The sequence below is a fragment of the Porites lutea genome, chromosome 4 (assembly GCF_958299795.1).
Source record: "Porites lutea chromosome 4, jaPorLute2.1, whole genome shotgun sequence".
Lineage (NCBI taxonomy): Eukaryota > Metazoa > Cnidaria > Anthozoa > Scleractinia > Poritidae > Porites > Porites lutea.
Window position 1 is genome coordinate 12442492 of NC_133204.1, and position 25573 is coordinate 12468064.

At 40.2% G+C, this 25573-nt stretch overlaps 2 protein-coding genes across 2 annotated transcripts in view; one reads left to right on the top strand and one right to left on the bottom strand.

The window, feature by feature from the left end:
* LOC140935947 (small subunit processome component 20 homolog) overlaps window positions 1–25573 on the bottom strand; it is a 47527-nt gene that overhangs the window by 13551 nt on the left and 8403 nt on the right. The window contains exons 8-24 of the mRNA XM_073385522.1: window positions 24775–25036; window positions 23659–24153; window positions 23095–23261; window positions 22364–22563; window positions 21310–21450; window positions 20449–20717; window positions 18473–19247; window positions 17872–18006; window positions 17313–17584; window positions 13707–13780; window positions 13372–13601; window positions 12567–12706; window positions 11825–11981; window positions 11378–11476; window positions 2546–2713; window positions 848–1014; window positions 98–245 (exon numbers count right to left, since the gene is read on the bottom strand). Of these exons, the coding sequence (XP_073241623.1) occupies window positions 98–245; window positions 848–1014; window positions 2546–2713; window positions 11378–11476; window positions 11825–11981; window positions 12567–12706; window positions 13372–13601; window positions 13707–13780; window positions 17313–17584; window positions 17872–18006; window positions 18473–19247; window positions 20449–20717; window positions 21310–21450; window positions 22364–22563; window positions 23095–23261; window positions 23659–24153; window positions 24775–25036 (3899 nt within the window). The remainder of the gene's footprint in view (window positions 1–97; window positions 246–847; window positions 1015–2545; window positions 2714–11377; window positions 11477–11824; window positions 11982–12566; window positions 12707–13371; window positions 13602–13706; window positions 13781–17312; window positions 17585–17871; window positions 18007–18472; window positions 19248–20448; window positions 20718–21309; window positions 21451–22363; window positions 22564–23094; window positions 23262–23658; window positions 24154–24774; window positions 25037–25573) is intronic.
* On the top strand, window positions 4930–6777 carry LOC140934898 (QRFP-like peptide receptor). Its single transcript, XM_073384460.1, has one exon. It carries the CDS (start codon window positions 5428–5430, stop codon window positions 6559–6561), a length of 1134 nt encoding a protein of 377 aa, XP_073240561.1. The 5' UTR covers window positions 4930–5427; the 3' UTR covers window positions 6562–6777.

Sequence of the window (25573 nt, forward strand, 5' to 3'; positions counted from 1 at the left end):
GAAGTGAAGTGAAGTGAAGTGAAGTGAAGTGAAGTAATGTAAAGTATAGTAAACCAAAATAAAATGTAACGGGACCAAAATGGTATCGTGATTTTACCTGTAGACCGAACTCAACTAAAATGTGATGATTCGTCTTCGTGCTTGTCACTGGCACATTTCCTCCCCGTGTAGGGGTGGCTGGTAGCAGTAACGAGCTGGCGGGGTGAAGCCTGGGATCGGGTGGTACTGAAGTCTCTTTCTTTTCTCTTAGTTACAAAAAGAAAAAAAGAAAAAAAGAAAAAATGGGCAAAATAAACTAAGGTTACATCAAGCAAAAAAGAGAGCGTGGATAGAAGACGGCTAAGGAGGTGCCCCATTCGTCAGGAAAGTTGTTGAAGATAGGACATTTATAGACAGAAACTTGTTTGATGAAGTAATCCACTTTTAAGGATAGTAAACCTGAAAGACTTATCGTGTGAGAAAAAGTGACTTAAAAAAAATTATTTAAGATCTTATTTTTTTCAAATGGCATTTTCCCTCAAATCTTAGAGCCGGTCTAACGCTTAACTATCTCATTAGCTTAAGTTTTCAGTGTTAGTCTACTCTCAGTTTCTAACAAAGCTTCAGTAATAATGAAAGAACTGTTTTGAAGCATGCGCCATCAGGTGCTGTTTGTCGTATTGACCTTGTCTGTAGTAAACAACTATCCAAATTGAAAATGACTCAGAACGAGGTTCTGTTCACAGTCGCTAAACTCTTTACTGGTCCTATATCTTCTACGCTAGTGAATTGAATATGCTTAGGCTTGTGAGAAGAAGCCGGTAATACATAAATACTACATAATCTACTGAACAGCCGCGTTACTTACACACGTTTGGGTTTTAAAAGAGGGATGTTATCGTGAGTGAGTCCGTGGATGAAAATAAGCATTATCTGCGGTGTGACGCTCGGGTTCGACTGCAGGCCAACTCCAATTCTTCTCAAGACTTCCTCCACTTTACGAGCTGTTTTGTGACTTTGCGTCGAGTCAAGAACCTGCAAAAAGAAGAAACGGACGTTTGCCAAGGAGAGTAGGAGACTTTCTTTTGCAAGTGATATCCCAAGAAAGAAAAACAATAAAAACGAAATGTTAACGAAGTGATGGTGTCCTGATGGTTATGTTTCGGATGGGTGACCTGGAGTTCTCAAGATTATGGCATTGTAAAACTTGTAAATTACCCACGAAGCACTTAGGAGTTCTTACGAACTCGTTTAAACGTGACGGGCGGTCTAGCCTGCGATACAGACGAAACTTAACTCTGTTAAGGTGGCTGAACACAGTTTTGGCAGTTTCTGAGTATAGGTCATTTGCCAAATTGTGGCAAGAGAAAGGTTGCAGCTCACAAGCTGAAACTTGGCAAATGAAAAATATACTGATTAAAAAGTTTGACTGACAGGTAAAATTTGACGTTTTCGTAGTTTCTATGGCAACGTGAACGATTAAATACAACCTTAAAATTTCACCGTTACTCAGTTTACATAAAATTCGCTCATTAGATTTTCCCATAAACTCGCACACAGCTTACTATATTTAATCATTACCATTTGAAACTTATTTGACCAAATTTTAACAGAGGGGTTTTTAGGTAATCAATAATATAATTCTACCGTAATTACTAAATGTGTTACAAAATTCGTCTGTTCAACTTCCATTTTAAAGTTCTCATCATTTAAAATACGATAAAAGTAAAAATTTTGCCAAATATCACAAAATTTTATAGAGTAGATTTTGAGAAATCGTCGTCTGTGTACCATTGCTTTTTTCGCCACCATGTTTGTTTGTCTAATTTAGAACACGCGCTACCGCTGACCGCCCGCAAAACTGTGTTCAGCCACCTTAAGTCCGTCTGCGAAACAGCGTCAAAATCCTTGTTCTGGGCCCTCACCTGTGTACCAGGATTTGAGTACGCGCCATGATTGGTCTGTTAAAAAAGCCATTGTGGATTTACCAATCAGGATGAAAGGGAATTCGACAATGCACTTCCGGTATTTCGTTGAGTTAGATGGAGGCCCAGAACAAGGATCTAAGCGCTGCTTCGCAGACTTAATTAAGGTTAAACTAAGTCTGCGACGCAGGCTTGTGCGTTCCAGATCGAAATGGATTTGGAAGTGTTAGTTTTTGACGAGAGGAAGAAAACTGGAGTACTCGGAGAAAAACCTCTCGGAGCAAAGGAGAGAACCAACAACAAACTCAACCCATATATGGCATCGATTCCAGGACTCGAACCCAGGTCATATTACTGGGAGGCGGTTGCTCTCACCACTGCCCCACACTTGCTCCCCAATAACAATCTCTTATGTAATTTATGCACATTTAACCCTTTGTCCAAATAATGGCTGGTGCTTTTTTTTTTTATCTTAAACATTACTTCTATCACAGGAGAAATCACAAGTCTTTGTCTTAGACATCGTTTCCGCTTAATTGCCCATATTAATCCTAAAATTTCATCTATAACTGAGAACTTGATCTGCAGTTAACGTGAAGTAATATCTCGATCTGAACGGTGTTATGGTAGCTAAGACAAACCTCTTTCAAAGGAGAAACCAGAACAGTTAATGACTGCGTCCCAACAAATTTACCAAGAATCTCAAAAGTGTCAAAGCTCTTGCACGTTTTAGCCTCTGGGATTTTGTTGGCAATCTTTTCTACCTCGCGCTCCGTGGCTACCTCGCCAAACAGGTCTTCTACCAGCATCTACAAAAAAGATAAATAATATTATTTTAGCACTGTTCAAAAGGTATGGAACTTCACCCACTGAAAAAAAACATAGGCTATTCTCAAAAAAAAATATGACGAAAAGGAGGGCATCGTCCCTATATAACCCGCTGGAAAGGCAACTTGGCCTTGGATCATGCGGCTAAACCCTTTAAACTCTCAAATCAAAATTGAAATTCTTATTTGTCGTCCTCAAACATTTCCTGTAGGAGTAGTAGGGAAAATTTGTTCAATATGGCAAGAATAAATTTGATGCTGGTCTCTCTTAGGGCTTAAAGGGTTAAGGTTGTAATGTTGCGGAGCATATTTTGTAATTTTGCGCTTAGTCAAAACCTTTTTTTTAAGGCGATTTACGTTTTTGAGGGAGAGAGGGAGGGAGGGGGGGGGAGGGGAGGGAGGGAAGGGGGGGGAATGGGAACATTACCGTAAATAAACCAGAAATACGTTGGGAACTGTGGCCTGACAAAGACTGATAAAGGCAGCGGATGATCAAAGTGTTCTTTCTCTTACTTCCGAGTTTAAGGCATTTTCTTTTACAATTGGCGAAAGAAAAAATTGCAGATTTTCCTTTTTTTCCTTGAGTTTTGCGTGCGTCGAGGAAGAGGAAACGTTTACACAAAGCGAATCAAACTGTCAAGAATTTTGAAACTTTTAAACTATATCGAAATTACGTACATTTGGATCCTTCTGAAAATAGAACTGATCGCTCAGCTGTGCAGTTAAATAAGTAACTTTAACAAAGAGAAAACTGTTGAAGAACGCCATAACATATAGAACGGTAGGAAACTCGGTCCGCTTCTCTACAGAGCGCGCAACTCTGGATGTTCAGAATTAATTTAAGAACAAACTGTAATAAAGAAGATTACTATGGCGTTACTCGATTCTAAACAAGTTTCACATTAAGTTTAGACATCTGTCAAGTTTGAGAAAGTCCAAAATTTTAAAATCAAATCATGTGCTTTATTTATTTAGATTCGACGGGCAGAGGATGTATCCAACTAAAAAAAAACACGTATTCGATTTCCACTACTATATTTTTTAAATTTTTTTGTTTATATATTGTGTTTGGTGTCCTTTCCACTTAAAGATAACGAGTTACGCCATCCAATAAATGAAAGGGTTTTAAAAAAACCCTTAGTACATGTTTACCTTTGCACGAACGATTAATTACAAGTACAGAAAAATCGTGAAAACTAAAAAGTGAGGCTTTAAGTTCGTGTTCTTACGTATTGATTTAACAACTTAACGTGCCGCTGACATACAAACATTTGTTTTTTCGTTTCCTGGTTTTACTGTCAAAATGTGTTCTTTTGTACGGGTGTTGGCTTCGTGGACACAGTTCAAAGAACCGAAAACTGTGTTTCTTAATTTTATGCAACTCTTTGTGAAATTGACCGAATGCCTCGTACTTTGTTTTTTCCTGCAAAACAAAAAACAAAACAAAAAAAACGAGAAAGAAAGAAAGAAATAACGTGTTTTGGAAGGTCTCTTCTTTCTTTTTTTTGTTTTAAGTCAAAGCTCGCTTGTTTAAATAGTCGACAGGTGCATCGGGGAAAGGGAAGGGTAATGAAATTTATGCTTTTCCGTTAGTTTGTGTTTCAATTTAACGCAAATGAAAGGTTATTTTATTTCTATGAAGAAATAAGCGTCGTTTTTTCGAAAAGGAAACGCAAAAGAAGGTTATGAAAAAAATTGGCTGGTTTGAACTAGGAAGCCTCAGATGTATATGTTGCGATACTTAAAGTAATATGATAAAGCCAACAGCTGCGTTTGAAGTAGACTTTCAAAAACTCCGCTTTGGTTGGTCCTTGCTCCGGTGAGAAAGCTTCTCTTGATTTCGTCGCTCGTATAAGTCCACTTTTGGGCAAGTCTACGTTTCCAGTTGACTTGTTTTCACCAGCCTCTCGTTTGATGATCATCGATGTTTTTACACGCCATTCCTCTTGACGGAATTTTCCATCTGCGACATCCGTCTGTCAATCTTAAGACTGGGGCGGCAAACAGTACGCCACTGTTCTTGTACAGCTTTCAGCTTTCTACACAAAACGCTTCAGGCCGACATAAAACTGGGGTACACTGAGTTACAACAGAAAACAGCAGCAACTTTTTCTTTGCCTGCAGGTAGTTTGCCCACCTTTAAGTGCTTATTCAAAAACGTCACATAAAGTAAATATCAGTGACTATCAGCGACATCTTCCACCTCACAAACTGCTAAAACCGCGGTAATACTGAGGGAAGACGGACTAGCAACTGGTTAAAGCAGCACGTTGTGCTTCAGTCGTTTTTATACATCAAATTTTCTCCGACCTAAACTGCTAAACCAAAAGGCTAGGCTGGGCTGCAAAACGGCAACAACTTTTTTCTCGTACAGGAAACTTGTTTCTAGCAGAGAATACAGTGTCAGGTTCCGTCCGTGTTAATGATTATGCTGTGTTAAAGCGTCACATACAAGCAACCTTCGAAGACTTCAAAAGAAAAATTTGAAGTGAAGGTAAATTAACGAGTAATATTCCGTCAAAAGAATCGTTCACAAAGTACATCCTAATATTAAAGACTTTTGAAAGCTGTGTACAGTGGACGTAATACAAGCAACAAGGAAAGTTCCTGTTGGCAAGTGTTTTCCTAAAGTCGGTCAGGTAAAGAAAACACTGGCACTTCCGCTCTTTGACTCTAGAACAGAGAAAAAGACCAATATGAACACATCAAACGAAACAAGAATCGCTGACCAGTTTTGCCGTCCAAATTCCACCGTAGCAGTCCAAACGATTAAGGTCTTTGCGTATGTTATCTTAATACTTGTGTCTTTGATCGGCAACACACTCATTATTGCCGTAGTCTACAAGAACCGCCGAATGCGAACCCCTGTGAATTTTTTTGTGGTCAACATGAGCGCCGCAGATATTCTCATCACCGTGTTCTACATGCCGCGAATGATCGCAAGGACGTTCTTAGGAATGAACTGGGGAGTTGACGGAAATCTTGGCGCCATATCCTGCAAGATAGTACCGTTTGCCCAAGAGCTCTCCGCTTCAGTGTCAGTACTGACCCTTATACTCATAGCTGTGGACCGTTTCTTCGCTGTCTTGTTCCCATTTAAACGCGTCTTCACAAACCGCGTTGCGTACGCTGCAATCGCCTTCGTGTGGCTTTCCGCCTTTGCTGCTCGAGCGCCAATGTTCCATGGCCTTCGGTTCATCATTGATGAAGAGGAGAAAACCCACTGTGCTCTGGAATTTGACTCCGAAATGGCAAACAACTTTTACGTAAGATTCGCTTTTGTAATGTTTTATGTCATCCCTTTGTTCTTCACTGTTGTCCTGTACGGCGCCGTCCTGGTCTCCCTCAAGAACAGAAAGCCAATTGGCGAAGTTTTCACAAACACTCGACGCAAATTCAACAATCGTTTGAAACGAACCCGCAAAGTGATGAATATGTTGTTTGTTATCGTGTTCAATTTTGCAGTGTGTTGGTGTTTGTACTTCTTTTTTCCAATTCTGTTTTTTCGTTTTCGAACCAGGGTGTGCACGCTAGCCTTCCCAGCCCTCTTCCTTGGTCACGTCAACAGTGCAATAAATCCCTGTATTTACCTGATTTTTATCGAAAACTACCGCCGGGGTTTTCGCCAGATATTACACCCGCTTTACAACCGGTGCGTCAATGCTAACACGAGAGTCGAACCTGAGGATCCCTCAGCTGCTTTAAACGGACGACAGAAGCGCATCAATGCCAGTCTGACGTTCGCCACGCTGGATTTCCAGCGAACTGCCAGTACATCCAAAAATAAAGTCTTTTCAATAAAAACATCCATGAGTACAACCCATTCTTAAAATGGTACAATCATGTTGTTTAAAATCTTTCATCAAGATACATTATCCCAGTAAGGCGAAGTTCTGAAATAATAAGATTTAGGAGGATCATTCGAAACCGTGTACCTTCCGGCCATATGCTGTACCATCAATACTAGTGAGAACACGAGTTAATAGTATGTTCCTTGAAGTTTGTTAATGGATCTGCCTGCCTTGTTTATTGTGAATGCAATACAAAAGTGCAACTTAAAATAAAAGCTATTTAGAAGCATAATTTGTGGTGCTGTTTATTGGACTTGTTAGATCAGAGGGTGACCAGATGGCAGATTGCACAACGGTAGGCCATTGCACGAGCGCGTTCGAGATAGTGTTGAACATGGCTCTACCACGAATCAATCCCGACCCCGGCGTGAGAGGAAACTGGGGACCATCCTACGCAGACGTTCTTAGGAGTTCGTCACGCGTTCCTGATTTGTGGGGCAGGAACGCGTGACGAACCCCTAAGAACGTCTGCGTGGGAGGCCATTATTAACCAACAAACCTCGCGAAGATTTTTCGCATTGGGGAGGGAAACTTATGATTCCGTGCTCATGAGAACTAGGCAGTCGTGGATTGTAATAATGTCGTAAATTGTAATACCTGTCGTAAAATGTAAAAACAGTTGTCGAGAAGTGTAATAACCAGGCTGACGTAAATTGTAATAACACGTTGTCGCAAATTGCACTGAGCAGAGCTGTCGTAAATTGTAATACAATGGAGTATTTTGTAATAAGTCTTGAAAAAGAAAAATTATCTGCCCAAAACACTTTTAGAAAACTAAAAACTGCTATGTTTAATCCAAACATAACCAAAGGAGGTGAATTCTTGGGTCACTTTAACTGCTTTTAAATTAAACATTGATGCTAAAGCCTCACGCCTCGATTCATAGTTGTTTCCTTGCTCATTATCACTGAATTTCTAATAGGACAATGGATACTTTTCTAAGAAGCCCATTTATCCAAATAAGAAGCTTTTTAAGGACTGTAACAAAGTAAGCTGGCCTTTACAACGTACGCTAAAGTTTTAAGAGCAGCTACCGCGTGTCGAGAAAACAAACGGCAAATTAGGGGGCTGAAAAAAAAGGACTAAGGATATCTGCGTTACTGAGGCCTCTTTTTGTGTTGTGGGAGGGGGGGGGGGGGGCTGGGGAGAAAGAAAAAGAACGCGCGCGCGCGGGGAACGCCTTTTCCCTCTTCCCATCGTCCCCCGCGCGCTTTCTATTTTTTCGATTATTGCTATTTTTATAGGGATACCCAGCGCTGCGTGAGCCTCTGCGGAGGAGACAGCAACAGATGAATGAAGGGCTCAGTGGTACTGCGTTATTTTTAGTCGGCTACACAGTCATTCTTTGAGTCGTCACGCAACGCTCCTCCCTCGTTTGGGTTCATGACATCAACTGAGTTGATGAGGAATATTGTGATCACCGTAAGGGCATTGAGAAATCCCCTTACGGTGATCAAAGCACCCTTACCAACTCATTTGCCGAAACCAAATTCAAAACAATGCTATTCTTTTATTTCTGTTTTTGGCTTTTTAAGGCACGATTAATAAAATTCACCGACTGGATGTATCTTTTTGCGATGAATAAACCAGCTTTTTGGTAACCTTCACTGTAGCTTAACAGCTAATTTTTGCCTCTCACAAAAACGCCAACGACGCACAAGACGAACGAACATTTGTGTCACACGAACATCTAACAGACAAAAGTTTTGAAGACGAGAACATTTTATAAAGGTAAACCTGTTTCGGGGCGGGAAATATTTTGAATGAGTAATAAAGTCTGACAATAACTGCATTCGGAATTCACATTTTATGAAAAATTATGCAGATTTCGGACGATGTCTTCTACCGAGGTCAACCTTGCATCCTCCGCGATTTTCACAATTATTCATATACTCAGCAGCATCTAATAATTACTAAGTATTACTCAGACAAATTATATTAATTCTGATGCAGAAGGCGTCCTCCAGTCTGTCTTTTATGAGGAAAACGAGGTTCTTGTCATTAAAGTGGTTATTTGATCAAAAGTTACTGTTTCAGAAAAAGGAAGCCTCTTATCCCCAAAGGGACCAAAAATTACAACAACCTTCTTCTTGTAGAGAAGTAGAAAACCGGTTCATAACCTATTACAACTTTCCGAAAAACAGGAAAAGTATATATCTCGTAAAGTATTGAACATAGAATTCTACCGAAAATTATTTTCCTGAAGGGCTCTTTACCGAGAGCATACTTAAATTAAAAGGCGCCCATAAGGTGCGAAAACGATAGTTTTAAATATCGTACATAAAATACAGAAAGTAATAAAAAAATAACACATAATAATAAAAAAATAAATTGGAAATAAAAGGAAAAAAAGAAAGAAAAAAAAAACAAAACAGTGCCAACAAATCATCGCGTGGGTAAAGGGTATTAGGTAGAGTGTCTCAGATCGATCATGTGTAGCCTGTAATTGCGGTCACTGTTTTATTGCTTTGTTCAAAAACTAATAAGTCTCCAACCGTGTAAGACAATATCGTAACACCAAATAACGGTCGCCATGTACTAACTACCTCTCATGGGGTAAGATCGCAACTCCAATCAAAATTAAAATAGAAAGATGAAAATATTCAAGCAACTTGAACATGTAAATTGCAGTAGCAGTTAGACATGCACCTGTAATACAAACGATTACATTACATTACAATACTACATCCAAGACCGCGTGTTTTTTTTCCTAAGCACTCTTTTCAGTTCTTTCTTGTGTATCGTTTAATGACAAAAACTTGACGAGAAGTTAAAAGTGATTTCTGCGGTTTCGAACGAGAGCATCAACACTGGATACAAGTAGTAAGGCGATACCGCTTGTTTTGGCTCTCATGAGCAATGCGCTTGTCAAATGAAACAACGAATTTCGTGGATCAGTTTTGTCCTCAAGAATCCTCTGTAGCAATACAAGTGATGAGTATGTTGTTTTGTGCCATTGTAATACTGATAGCTTTGATCGGGAACGCCCATATTGTTACCGTGGTTTGCCAGCATCGTCGACTGCGAAGAGCAGCCATTAATTTGCTCGTGGTTAACATGAGTATGGCAGACATTATCATTACTGTGTTTAATTCGCCGCGCCTTATATCTAGGGCTATTCTGGGCACAGACTGGGCAATACGCGGAGAATTCGGTTACATCCTCTGCAAGGCCTTCCCATTTACCAAAGAGCTTTCCTCTTTCGTGTTTGTACTGACTCTTCTACTCATAGCAGTGGACCGTCTCATCGCCGTCCTATTTCCCTTAAAACGTTTTATCACCAACCGTGTAGCGTACGTTTCTATTTTCTTCGTATGGATTGTCGCCATAGCTCTCCGATCACCAATATTCAACGACCAAAGGTTTATCCTTGGAGAAGACGGACAAACATACTGTTTCCTCCAATTCGACTCCGAGCTGGCGTTTTATTTTTACTTGAAGTATGCATTTGCGACCTTTTACTCAATCCCTTTGACCTGTATTCTCATCCTTTTCGGCATTGTGATGCTTTTACTCAAGAAACGAAAATCAGTTGGCGAGAATTTAACAAGCAAACAACAAAGATACAAAGATCGTACAAGGAGAACTCGCAAAGTGATGAGGATGTTGCTTACAATCATGTTTGTTTTAACTCTGGGTTGGTGCTTGCACTTCTTTTTGCCTCTTCTACTTCTTCGCTTTGGACCCAAAGTATGTAACTTAGCTTTGCCAGCTCTCTTTCTTAATCAAAGCACCAGTGCAATAAATCCTTGTATCTACCTTCTTTATATAAAAAATTACCGCTGTAGTTTCCGTGAGATTTGGCGCTCACTCTACAGGCGGTGCATGAAGACGCTGTCTTCGAACAATAAAATTAAGCCTCAGGATATTTCAACTGTACGTAGAAGGACTGTCGAAGGACAGCAAAAATGAAAGACTTTCATTGGCCGCATTGGATTTTCAGCGTTATCATGGGAAAAGTAAAAGTAAATTTTTTCCAATAATAACAGGTTCAAATACGAAGGTTTCACAAGCGGGGTAATTTAGAAAAGTTTAATTGGTGGGATCTGGAATAAAGCTTTTTAGAACTGCGATGGGAAATGATTTAGCGTGTTCCAGGCTCCCAGATAGTCAGGTCCGCGAAATTGAGAAAGCGCGAACACGAAAATGATACGGAAGGAAACTAGGCACCCTTTTCCCAGATCACGCGCTCATATTTTCTCGCGCCTTTCACTTACGTGTCATCCCTACTATCTGAGAGCCTGGAACAGGCTAGAAAAGATTCGGTTTGTAAACTGCATACGAACAGGGATCCTACGGATCATGATTCAGAAATTGTTGCTTTAAAGAAGTTTGAATGTCCGGCGAGAAAAGTGAGCTGCATTTTTGAAAAATCCCACATATAATAGACTCAAAAAAAGTTGCCCACATTCAGCTTGACCCTGTCACGTGATTACGTAAGCGTACAACGTTTTTATATCTTAGTAACAAATCTAAGTAAGGCACCTTTTAACGCGTATGTTCGTGATCGCGATTAGCCGTTAAAAACAGGCGGGATAACGCGATAAAGAAAAATGTTCGTTCGGGATAACGTGATTGAAGAGGCCCAATGGGGCTTATCTTTCATATGCATAACTTTCTAAGTGTGAACAGAATCTAACCTGAGTGCAAACATTGCATTTCGCGGCCGAACATCAGGAAGCTATCGACCTTGTCAATGATGAGGCTTTACGGAAATTTATCTACCACATAGCGAGGACACACAAGCGACGGCGAAGAAATTCATAAAAAGGAAAAAAATAAACAAGCAACTCACCTCCACCAATCCCTGCAGACTTGAATCCAGGTCCCCTGGCAAGAGGCTTTCACTCATTTTGTCTAATAATGTATGCAATGTGTAACTAAGGACATGAAGCTGAAGATAGATCAAAATTAGTCGCTTGCGCGAATTAGGAAGGTGCATAAAAAAACAAATAACATTTCACTTGTATGCGCACTGTTAATAATATGATTCAGCCAACAAACAGGACCTAGGAGGGCCTACACAGACATAATCGATCGACGATAAGTTTTCCTCCCCTGAAGTCGTGCACTGACGGCAAAGAAAGGCACGTGTAGAGTCTGGCGATGTTTTGCTCATTAAACCCGTTGCTCTTTTAACGTTGTCTCTGTCGTAGCTGTCGTTCAGATATTCGTATTTGTATTTTCGTTCGTACAATAAACTGGCAGCGAAAGGGGGCAGTTTACTGTAATTACTATTCACCTGATATCCTCTTGTAAGTGAGCTTCTTAGTTCCTTCAGTACGAACAAGAGGTACCGACTTCCGAGAGAAACGGTTATTTTTGCCAGGGTATCGCGTGCTACATCGCGCACCTCTCGGGCTCTGCTCCTTAGGGTGTGACAGATACGCAAAAGAAGGCTACAGAGAAATTAAGAAAAAAAACACCACTAAAGGTGCTCAGTAACAACTAGGAATATTTAGATAAAAACGCTGGGCAGGTAATTAATGTTACACTTATATCAACAGGCAGTAAACAACAACAAAAACAAACAAACAAACAACAACAACAGTAGAGGATATTACATGGCCGCGCGAGGATACGAAATTTCTCTTCGAGTGAGTGCAGCGAACGAGTGAAATATTTATTTAAAAAACATTAATGAAATACCAAACCATTTCACTATAATATTGTTTGCTGCGAAAGCGGTGATTCTTCATGTACCCATAGCAACAGTGATCTTTTCACGTGTGAGGACATCATGTTTTTTGCGCGAAAGCTCACCTTGTATTTCATTGATGTCATTATTTAGGGGGCACAAGATAAAACCTGCCAATTTTTCAAAAATTTTTACTTACATTTTCTAGAGGACTATAAACGTCCAAAATGACTTTCGCTTTTTTCAAGACAAGTGTTTTACATTTTTGGAAGGGTTATTGCTAGCGTTTGCTAGAAACGAGAAACAAGCAAGTGAAAACAAACATTAAACAAACAATCCTTTTTACCCCGGTAAATGTGAGTGTAGCGCATGTTCCGGCAGTGCTTGAAGAAGCTTGATTATAGCAAGAATAATGGGCACACGCAACACTTCCTCCTCGTCTTCGGCTTTTTGTTGGCTCAAGCGGTGAAAGTCATCCGATTTGCTCTACAAAATAACAAACACAACAAGTTTAGACCAGACATATCAACTAGATGCCTAAACTATGATAAATATCATGTAACTACGTTAATGACTTACTAATTGACTGACTGACTCTGACTGACTGAATGATTGATTGACTGACTGACTCTGACTGACTGACTGACTAAATGATTGACTGACTGACTGACTCTGACTGACTAAATGATTGACTGACTGACTTACTCTGACTGACTAAATGATTGACTGACTGACTGACTGACTGACTGACTGAATGATTGACTGACTGACTGACTCTGACTGACTGAATGATTGACTGACTGACTGACTCTGACTGACTGACTGACTCTGACTGACTAAATGATTGACCGACTGACTGAATGATTGACTGACTGACTCTGACTGACTGACTGACTGACTCTGACTGACAGAATGACTGATTGACTTACTGAGCGCTAAGTAAAAAACGTTACAGTCTTTTCGGTAGTAAAAAATTTCGTTATTTTCGTTATCTTCACAATTTTCGAAGCACTCCTGCAAAATTTTGTGATTTTTGTAAATTTCGTTAAAGAGTTTAACCCTGGACATATCTCCAAGACATAATAAATAACAAGAAAACAACAACAATATTAACAAATAGCTTCCTCGCTTGGTTCATAGTACAAACTCACCTTTTTAGTGACGCATTTTTGTAACTGAGGCAGGATAGTTGAGGTGATGGTGTTGTAGATACGTACTGCAAGCTCCTCTTTAGAAACGTTACCATTAACAGCTGGGTTCGTTTCATCGACATCATCGTCATTGTCGTCGTCTTTAACCTCATCAGTATCATCATCCCGATCATGTTGTTTTTCATCTTCTTTTTGAGTATTAATAGGGTTTTCAACTCTCTTTTCGCCACCTGTTAAGACCAAAGCATATCTTTTAAGCTGAGAAAAACTTGAGAAAGGCCTCTAAGAAGCTCCGCAGTTGTTTGGTAAAGTGAAAATACGTTACCGTTACGTACCTGGCAGGTTTTCTGTTTGCTTGGGAACAGCGCTCAGGTCAAAGTGAAAATTGCTGAGAATAATCACAACAACTCTACAAAAGAAAAACAAAAATCAAGTTACTACATCTTAATTGTTGATCAGTACTGATCCCGTACCAAGGCCAGGGTCCAGTTTACCAGGAACCCAAATTGATCCAAAAAATTTGATAGGCAGGATCAAGAGAGAATAATCGTACAGAAAGGGACAGGCCCATCTATTCCTTGGGATGTGTGAATTTCACCAAAGCTATTTTTAGAACAATTAAACGTTTGAAATTAATCAGAAGTTTGTTTCCGGAGAAGTCCTCCAACGTCTATTCAGTGTTGTCAAAAGAGTATTCAACAGTCGCCATTACAAGAGTTTGACTAATAGTCGCGGGTCGCGGGTCGCGGGTCCAAAGTCGCGGTCGCGGGTCCAATGTCGCGGTCGCGGGTCCAAAGTCGCGGTCGCGGGTCCAAAGTCGCGGTCGCGGGTCCAATGTCGCGGCAGGGGAAAATGATTTGGAGTTCGAGGTACTTGAGTGAAAAAGAGTGATATGAAAAAAATATAAAAGGCAAAAAATCGTTTTTATGCATGATACTCTACGGTAGCCAATTTACAGGTTACGGATGTTAGAGTCAACAAAATAATGTCTCAAGAAAAGACCTAAAAGAAAAAGCTGGCCGACTTTTGTGTTCACCGCAAGTTCATTTTGTTTTCTTTCTATCGGGCCCAGTTATGTATAAATTCAGCTTTGAATGTACTTATGCATAACAGTATCTGATAAAAATGTTACCATGAGTTACCATTGTTTTCTTCTTGTCTATGAATTGCTCACAAATTCTTAGGGGTGCATTCACTGAAAAATGTGCGATACACTTCATAGACTATAAATTATAAACGTTACAACGACTTAAAACCTTTTTTAAAAAAGGCTAACTCGGGCTCGAAAAGCTACTAGTCTGTCGGTAGAAGAAACGAGAACTGTTTCAATTTTAACAAATATTTTCGTCAAAAAAAAAGAAAACGCTTGTTGAAAAACTTCCTGGTCGCAAACTCCCAAAATACACTCTTTGCACAAGTAACTGGAAAGAGGAGGAGAGACGTTGGGCTTGAAGTGCCAGTAAAGTACATTCAAGTGGGTATTCAAAGCATGAATTTAATATAGAAACAAGTAATAATCCACAGAAAGAGGGAATAAAGCTCGAGCTTTATCCTCTCTTGTCCACAGATAGGAGTTTGTTCCCACTAACGATTGAAATACGGAATCCAAGTTCTACCAAGAGAGAATAGATCACAGGGCGCGATCCATTCAACCAAAATTTCCGGAAATTTCGGTCCAAAACTCAATGGATCAGTTCGGTCCAACCGGAAAATTTTCGAAAAAACGGGTCCACCTTTTGAGGTGGACCACTTTTCCCGGTCGGACCGGTTGGAATTTTGGTTGAATGGATCGCGCCCATAGTCTCTTGGTTCTACTGACAAAGACTTGAATCCAGTACCTGGAATCTGGAATTACTTACCTAATTTATTGTCTTTTCTTAGCTCTGGTGGAGTTGATAACTTACCGTTTTCAGTGACTGGTTTACTTTCTTTTTTAGGTTCATGATATCGGGCGTTATTATTTCCTCACCTACTTACTCACTTAGTTATTTACGATGCATGTTTTCAAGATTTGACTGAGACGCACTTTGAATGGCTTCCTATTGTCAGGTTGTCCTGGTTGTCATTTAGGTGAAGAGAACAAGAAGTTATATTGAACACTCTGGGTTGCCGTCTCAGATGTAAAAAGAAAAGCATTAAGCGAAAATCTTGCTTCGCGGAACAGACTCCTTTCTGTGGATTATTACTTGTTTCCATATTAAATTCATGCCTTGAATACCGCTTGAATGAAGTTCATGCGCCTATTTACATTTTCTTTCAGTTTTGCCGAAAACATTTGTTAAATATAAGAGTTCTCGTTTCTTCTACCGACAGACTCGTAGCTTTTTGAGCCCAAGTTCGCCTTTTTTTAAAAAAAGGCTTTAAGTTGTTGTAACGTTTATAATCTGTAGTCTATGAAGTGTATCGCATATTTTTCAGTAAATGAACCCCTAAGCATTTGTGAGCAATTCATCGACAAGAAGAAAGCAATGGTAACTTATGGTAACTTTTTTATCAGATACTGTTATGCATAAGTATATTCAAAGCTGAATTTACACATAACTGGGCCCGATAGAAAGAAAAACAAAATAAACTTGCGGTGAACACAGAAGTCGGCCAGCTTTTTCTTTTAGGTCTTTTCTTAAGACATTATTTTGTTGACTCTGACATCCGTAACCGGTAAATTGGCTACCATAGAGTATCGTGCATAAAAAAGATTTTTTCCCTATATATTGTATTCATATCAGTAGTTTTCACTCGGCTGTTACCTCGAACCCCAAATCATTTTCCCCTACCGCGACATTGAACCCGCGACCGCGACAATGGACCCGCGACCGCGACTTTGGACCCGCGACCGCGACTTTGGACCCGCGACCGCGACATTGGACCCGCGACCGCGACTTTGGACCCGCGACCCGCGACCCGCGACTATTAGTCAAACTCGTATTACAATAGTCTGCGTTGTTTGCTTTGAGGCAGTCGCGCGTGCACTTGAAGGGTGACGTTTTAAACAATGGATTTAAATGTGAGGACGCCTCAGGAATTTGACTTCCCTCAGTTAATTAAGACCTCTAAAAACAACTTAAGTGAAATTCACACATCCCGGTCGACGCCCTAATATTCCCTCTCCGTCCATTACTTTCTCTTGGAAGTATTGATTACAGTTCTTCCTTAAAACTGATTTTGACTTCAGGTGGTGTCCTCTGAGGTTTGGTTTTACGTAACTGACCCGTGATGTGACGGTCAAAACTTAAGCAAAGTGGCTTTAGCTAATCAGCTGCCTGGCGGCAAGCGTAATCTAACCCCAGCCAATAACGTCTGCCAACTAGCAACGAGATCCTTTTTATGGGCCCCAACGGACTTAAAGAATTATCGGTAGTGCGTTTCGAACTTCCCCTCAACCTGATTGGCCACTTGAACAATAGATTTTTTAAAAAGCCAACCATAGCGGGACTCTAATCATGCTACACAGTAAGGGCCCAGAAAAGGGATTTTGGTGTTGTTTCGCAGACGGATTTAACCAGTAGTTTAGTTTCGTCTGTGGTGCAGGCTACCTATTGCAGTGTTAGAAGATTTTCTCATAAAGCTATCTGGCAACAGAAAACAGTTTTTAAGCCTTATGTAACAAACGTGGCCCGCGAACACTGCCCAATGATTAAAAGAAAATTGTCCTGTTTGCGCAGCATTAGGCTGTTTACGGATCTCTATTTTTCAGCGGTGACTATGGGCAGCCACCTTGATTCAAATGTACCGATGTAACTTGCTTACGGAATAAGGGGGACTGAAACAACCTAACTTGGCGCTTATTAGTGTAGGAATCGCCCAACATCTTTTACTTCTGGTTACACTCTAAACTATAATAATGTTATCCCAGAAACGTAAGTCTTTAGCTGAAAAACCATCTGTTTTGGCAAACAACAGACAAAATGATGTTGTAAGTGAATTTGCAACAAACTTCCTACCTAACGATGATCTTTTGAAAAGTCCTCTCCACAGGCAATAGTTTTAAATAGTGTCTCAACAATGAGCAGTACTTAGACCAGGGGAGGCTTGCCGATATTGTTCCAATAGTGGTTACAGCCTCAGTGACAAGGTTGTGCTCTTTAGCAGCCGTGTGATCAAATAAACAATGTGTCACCAATGGCAGCAAGAAGGCAGTAAGCGTTGTGGTTCTAAGGCTCTGCTGCTGACAATGGGACTGCAGGCGACGAAGTGCACGAATGCGGCGATGGAGCTGATTTGAAAACAAATCAAACAAAACTAACTTCATAAATTTTAAATCAACTCAAAAAAAGCCACAAGTACTCAAACGAGGCTAGTTAACCAAGGTTCATAAGGATTCAACCTTCACACGTACATGCTGTATGTATGTAGAAGATTCGGTCTGCACATTATTATGCACATTATTTTCATGTGACATCTCTCTAGGGTTTTGAAGGGAAATTCTTACCATAGCAAAGGCTGTCACTATGTGCGAAAATAACAATTTGGGTTTGTCAGAAAAAATAATCATGTCCTCACCTGAATGTGCTTGATGTTCTCAAAAAAGTCTTTCTCGGGGTCTTCGTCCAAGAGAACCTTCAAGTCTGACAAGGAATCATGTTGAAACTCACGAGCCATCGTGGAGAGGACACCTAGAAATTCATTTCTGGCAATCTACGAGTAAAAATTGACCAAAATTGTGTTGAGCAAAGTAACAAGACACAACAACATTTAACTCATACCCAGGAAATGTAGTCTAGACTGAAGGAGAAATTTTTTGGGAGTCAAAGTACTTAGAATTCGTACCACTTGAGAAACCTGTTGTAGACTTCCAAAGTATTTCTTGCTTTTTAATACTCACAATACCTTTTGTTCTACAAGCTCTTTCTTTCAAATAAATTATTTCATAGATAACGAAAAACCTCAATAGCCTTGTACGGATTAGTGCTGATTCAATTTTTTTCACGCTTTAGTCTTGATTTTGTTTTTTCTTCAAAATTATGATAGTTTATGAAGCGAAATGTTATAGTCGATACCAATTAGTTTTAAACGACTTAGCCTATTTCCACATCTCAAACAGATCAAAGTAATTATTATTATTATAACTTTTCACGAAATCCCCAAAGTTTCAACAGCTTACCTCCTTTTTAGAAGACAGTGCTTTCTTACAGGCCGGAAGAAGACACTTCATGATGAGAACATGAAATGGCTCGTCCTTTTCGTCACTCTGCTGAACAACATATCGCACTATGCAACTCATACAACTTCCAGCACTATCTCTGATAGACAGGTCATCGCTGCATAAAACGAAGTGAATACAGTTGTGTAGCAAAGGCAAAATCTCGTCTGTCTTGAGTGCACTTTGTTGGATAAGAACCTTAGCATTCGTAAAGCCTGCCAATCGAGTGTCATAATCAGGTTCATCTAAACGTTTGCGGTTCCACGCGTTCACTTGAGATAGAAGTTCGCACGTCTTAGGAGAAAAACTAGAATCCACATTTGAAAGCTCCAAAAAAACATCACACAGAGACTGCCTGGTACTGCGCGATGTCAACTGCGAGAAAAGCTTCGACAAAGATGTGGCAAATTCTCTCGGCGCATCAACATTAGGTAACAGACCCTTAATAGTAGATAGAATATTGTTCGCAGTCTCCTCCTTTTGAGACGAATTAACGAAAGGCAACAGTACATTAATGAGAGTGGAAGACTGCTCGGCGTCTTTAACAAATGGACTGATTTTTGACAAAACTGAAAGCTCTCGCTGAGGTAAAATGACCTTTCCTTTGTTCTTTCGTGAATTCTCTATAGCCTGCTTGACAGAACGGCTGAGGTATTCAAGGATATCCGACATGTGTGGAAGAACTATCAGAGTTCCGTAACTAGGTCTGTCTTCTTCGTTGTAATTCGAGAAAATTCTGCAATATAAAAAGTGAACATGGAATAAATGCAAGACTAAATCAAGGATAAGAGAGATGAAAGAAGAAAAATCAGTCTTCCGCTATCTCCTCTTAAAATAGCTGTTTTTATAAGTTAGATAATAATTGAAGTCATTTGGCTATGCATTGTAATCACGGCACGCTTTCTTATGAATCGCGTACTTCACTGGTTCATGGATCTTCTGAGGTACCCAACGGAAAAACCCTTTGAGTGTTTTTTTTGTCTCGTAGCGAGTTTTACCCAAGTCAATAACAAAAACAGTTTTCGCAAGTCCGCGGCAACATTGGTTAAAAGTTAAGGAGCCCTGGAGATCAGGAATGAGTCTGTATTTAGAGTAGTCTTTAGAGTAGTCCAGTGCCTCACAAGAACCTCTAATTTAGGGCCTGTTTACATGGAAGTGGGGGACCCCAGATAGATGAGGTAACCTGCTTAGGTGGGGTAAAAAAATAACCCTCCTTTACATGTAATCCTACAACCCCGCCACCCCGGGGTGCACATTTTCAAGATTATTGAATGGTCGCTAAGTACGTAAACAAGAAAAATGCTGGCAAACCTCGTGTTTTGGCGATTAATGCTCTTTTACACTCACGTGCTGCTCTTGCTGCAACCTTCAGTGCTGTGGCTTTCTATTCCTACCTTTACTAATGATGCAAAGCCACCGCCAAAATGAATTTTGCTCGAATTTGATGTATTCCGAATCCGACCCCTGCTAGGCGGGTTACCCCACCTTGAAACGTTTACATGGCAAAATTTGACCCCGGCTGAGAGGGTTACCCGGTCTGGCAGACCGGGCTACCCTCCTAGGCGGGTCACCCCACCTATCATGTAAATGTGATCTAAGTAAAATGAGAGATTAAATGGACAGGCGGGTTACCCCACCTAAGCGGGTTACATCACCTACCTGGGGTCCCCCACCTCCATGTAAACAGGCCCTTAAGTGGTCGTCTAAAACAATATTGCCTTTTGTGTTGAGGGTTAGGGTTATTGTTTGTGTGGTTATCCTATTGTTTTCACAGCCAATTGTGTGAGCCGTTCAGTGAGGTGCTGTTTGACCCTGTATTTAGAGTTAGAGTAAGGATGCGTGAGGCTGGCCAAACTTCTGGCTTAGAAGAGCATCTGTCCTATGTCCCCTTACCAGAGCCTCAGTGGGAAAAACTGAAATTTTAAGTGATGACTTACGTTAACATGGAACCACACTCCATCAAATCACTTTCTTCCCTATCCCCAGACAATAGATTGTCTGTCATTTCCATCACCATGGCAACCACATCTGCTGACACTGATGGAACTCGCAAACATAGAAATATACAGGACATGATTGACACGTTTGGATTACCAACTGGCTTCCTGGAAAGCAATGGAAAATAACGGGAATTCTTTGTCCAGGTAAACAGAAGCTTGAGTAGTGGCGTGGGATGTTGAATACTCTCCTGAGTAAGCTTCTCCACCTGAAAAGAGAAAAACAATAGACATAAATAGATAAAACTTCTTATATTTGATACCTTGTTCCCGCCAAGACATTCTTGCCAAAACCAGTTGTAGAATGACGACGGCTATCACGTTTTCCCGCCAGAATGACGCTGGTTCACACGCGTGCACTATTGCTTCAACCAATCAGAAGCACACTACCCAGATTGGAAACACGTCATAGTACGGAATTTCTGGGCTCGTTTCTCAGACGTCATTTTGCGGGAAACAAGTGATGGCGTCGCTAAAAGTCGGTTGTCTTCTCAGGCTAATCACCTTGATACGACCAACGTTTGGCCGTGGAAACTTGGTCCTATGCTTTGTTTCGGCCGGTAAAAAAGTGGTCGCTATAACAAGAAGATCGTATGGCGGGGTTTCATGTTATTAATGTTCACGGCGCTTCAAGGGTCAATCTAATAAAACTTTTACAAGTGTAATTTACAAGTGAAGCTATTGTTTTAGATTCCAAAAACAATAGCTACACTTGTAAATTACACTTGTAAACGTTTTATTAAGTTGACCCCAGATAATTTCGCCAAACATCCTTAGATGGTAAGATGAGGTGCAGTTCACCTGAGGCCACACAGCTGACGAGAAAACGGCTTCACAAATAGGCTTAAAATCATAATCCGTCATCTGTTCAAAGAACTCCATCATGCGAGATATGGCCAACTGACGAACCGTCTTCAGCTGAGAGATTAAAGACGGCTGGATCTGGAACAGCAACAACATCAAATATAATTTACCACTACGACTTTATTAAAAATGAACACAGAAGCCATTTTTACCCTATCACCACTACAGTAAAAACTGTAATTACTTCATTAGGTAATACCTTCCACTACACCTCGCTCAAATAAGAAAAAACGAGTGATAACAGTCAAACCTTGCTTTACGGACACCCTGCACTTTCATAAACGAGTGCCCCACGAGGATTAATTGCCTTTGTTTTGTTTTAAGGTGTTTTGAAAGTGTTAATAACGTGTACTTTTCTATCAGTGCCCTGTTTCATGTTTCATGTCGTCTGTTTCGACGGATGGCAAGGGTTAACGCACTTGCGAAATCACGAAAACAATATTACCATAGTTAGTGCTCCCTGATAGGATTTCTTTGATATCCTCTTCGTAACTTCGTAGCAGATGTATTTTGTGAAAGGGTAAAAGAAGTGAGATAACGAGTCATTATACCTTTCCGAGAAAATGCCCACCTACCCCTCCCCTAACCCAACATTTTGCCCTAAGTGAGAAGTAACATGACTTTACCAAAAAAATTGACCTGAAACAGCAATATCCTTGAGACAAGATCTCCTTTCACACTCATCTTAATCGGACTAGCCGATCAGCGTACCTTTTCGCGCTGATTCAGAGCCAGCACACATTTCTTTGACATCTTCTTCGTAACTTCGTAACAGGTGCATTTTGTGAATGGGTCAAGGCACTAAGTAATAACTGCCAACCTACCCCTCCCATAAGCAAACATTTTGCTCTAAGTGAGAAGCAAGTGGTCATGTTGGCTTAGGGGAGGGGTAGGTGGGTAGTTTTACCAAAGAAATTGACCTGATAGAGAAATATCCTCGAGACATATCCCCTTTCACAATCATCTCAATCAGACTAGCCGATCATCGTACCTTTTGTCGCTGATTCAGAGCCAGCACGCATGTTGATAACAGCGAGAGGATGATCTGCAGGATTGAAGGATAAAAGGCGACGGCAATGATCCCTATCTTGTTCAGGATTTGTGACACCATTCCCAGGAAACCAAGCTGCTTCTTTACGGGAACAGCATTTGAGAGATCTGTGGTGGTGGTGATCAGGCCTGGGTTGTCCGCTGTTGAGTAAGTAGGCAAGCAAAAAATATGATTAACGATTACCAACTATTTTTGGGAGCCAAATTTCTTTACCTTTTTGACCAAAAGCTTACAAACTTGCAGACCTCACAAGTATCTGATCCAAGATGTCAGAAAAAAAAAACTGAAATTAGTAAAAATACAATTGCCATGCAAAATACATATTATGTACAGCACATATAGCAAAAAATATAAACACAGGAAAAATGTACATGTTGAGGTTCAATTTCATCCTTCGTTTATTATAAATCTTACTTTCCTTCTTTTTAAAGTCTTCATCATGATATTACCATACCCAAAAACACGGGGAAATAACATTTGAACTACGTAAAAAATTGAGCTACGGCATATACAATGAACAAGATAAAGAGGCTGCTGTCCTTTAAACAAATAAAAAATAAATTCAACAAAACGAAGAAAACTACCCAGCAACAAGGAATTTTATAATACAGGTTTGAAAGCTGGAAAAAGGATAATCATGAGGCGGATTTTACCGCATTCGAGACACGTACCTGTGCACAGGTGTTTAAATGGCGCCAAAATCAGATCCATAAAGATTTGTATTTCTCGCTGGGGACAGGAGGCCAGGAACCTCAGCACAACCGCTCGCCTCACTCCAATGCCAGCCTTTCCACCAGTGCCGGTCCCAGTCCACCTCTGCATTTTGCCGTACAATAACCTGATAAAGATAGAAGTGATGAATTTTATTAACACGGAACGATTATTTGAAATGTCAAGAGAAGGTTTACGATGATAACGACCCATTCGAACATCTTACTTCAGCACTTACATCGAACATGAGAAAATGAAATATAAGACATTCGTTCAGTGCCAACTGCCAAGCATGCAACAACCCTTTTCATCAAAATTGGACTGAAAGATTTCCAGTAAGAAAAGACCCATTTTTGTTGCCAAAGTATATAAATTCTCATGAATTTTAAACACCCCGCCATTTCAAATGACCAAAAGATATGATTGCTACCAACGTTAGCTTTCCAAAAACAAAAGTACATGGCCGGAAAAGTGAAAGGCCACCCGATGCGACCTGTAACAAAATATCACGTGTCATCACTGACCTTATAAGGACAGGCATAAGTCCCTCCCGATGACTTGTGTCTACAAAACCACTTTCTTCGTCAACTGAAAAATGCGCCAACTCATCCCGAAAGTTCTCATCGTCCAACAGACGCTCGATATTCTCCTTATACGGCTCCAGATAACCAAACTTGTAAGTCATTAGACATTTAACAGCAAGCTTCTGAACTTCTCCCTCTCTGTGAGCTAGAAATCTCAAGAAAAGCTGTCTCACTTCTGATTCTTTATACAGTGCTTTCGGATTTTTAAATGCCGCAAAAAGTGCCAGGTGAATGCAGAGGGACTTTGTAGCTGATTTGTGTCTCTTTTTATGAGCATTGGTTTCTTGTTCGACAACAGAGCTGTCTGTGTCAATTTCTTTAGACTCTGATTGGTCGGATGTATCTATAGTTGTTGTCCCATGGGATTCAGCACGTTTTTTGATGAGAATGTCTTGTGAAGGCGCTACGTTTTCCATTGCTACAAAGTATTCATTACTGTGACAAAACAAAAAAGTATAGGTAAACTTCAAAGAGAATTCACCACTACCAGTGAAACTGGTTTTTTTTGTTATGTATCAGATAAGAAACGGGATATAAGATTTACCACTGAAGTTAAGGATTTGAAAAGCATTTTTGTCACAACACAGGACCATCAAACCGGCCTTTGCTATGACCAAGCAAGGAGAAACGATAGAAACGATAAAGAAAGCTTAAATTATACTTGTCAGTATTTAATCTTGGTGATCTGATCAATGTAAGATCCGACTTGGCATTTTATTACTAACTTAGTTTCGTAACGCATTGCAAAGTGTGCGGCACTCTTCAGAAAAAATTGCCAAATGAAAAGTTCTTTACAACATACAGTGTGTACGCTGTGAATATTTGTGTCGCGTAAAGCTGTTAAAAAACAGGAGCTACGATCTTGTAACAATGTATTTAGTAATTCAAATCGATTAATTCAAATTCCACGTTTTCCCCGTGATTATTTACAGAGTATAAAAGCCTTCTTTTTTGAGTTTGGGTAAAACAAAAATAGTGCAAATGGCATAGAAGTAACGTCGAGCAAATGTAGCATCATGTATTTTGAAGGCACCGAGAAAAAGGAACTTGTCTTACCTTACAAACCTAAGGAACAAAGGCACTAAGTCCCGTGATTTCTGTTCGGCAACTCCCGGAAAGGACGCCAGTGCTTTCCACAATAGATATCGGTAGTTAGTGTGATCTGCTCTGTTGTCTTGTCGTGAACCAAGAGAAGAAACGTTATGCCTGTCAAATATTTCATCAAGACTCCCAACTAGTTTGCTGCCCAAAGGCCCATTTATTTCAATCAATGATTGTTTGCAGGAACCTGTATCCATTTCTTCACTGAGTTCTTTTTCTGAGAATTACAAAAAAGTGAACAAGTTTTAGCCGGCAGCTTACATAGCCTGCGAACAGCAGACGCATTTCCGGTCGTCGCTTCTCTCCCTCCGAAAAATAGGAGGCAGGGAGAGAAGCGACGACCGGGAGTGCGTCTGCTGTTCGCAGGCTACAGCTTACATAGATTTCAAAACTTTTGCTTCCAATGGCATTTTCACCTCAGAAACACGAGTGACAAGGTCACAAGAGTAAAAGTAACGATAAAAATACATTTACTGTGAAAATCACAAAGTACATGTACATGTGTATAAAATTGTCATACAGTTTCAATTCAAAAGCCAGCGCACTTTGCTCCGCCTACTTAAAATTGTATTATCTAGCCTTCCAACCCGAATTAACTGAATTTAAACGCTGCTTACTATATTTATCTTTGAGGTATTCTTAAGAATATTGTTACAATCCTTGTACAAACAAGCAAGAGATTAGGTCCCCGTTGTTCAAACGTCGAATAGCGCTATCCACCGGATAAATCACTACCAAGCGAATAAGCATTAGA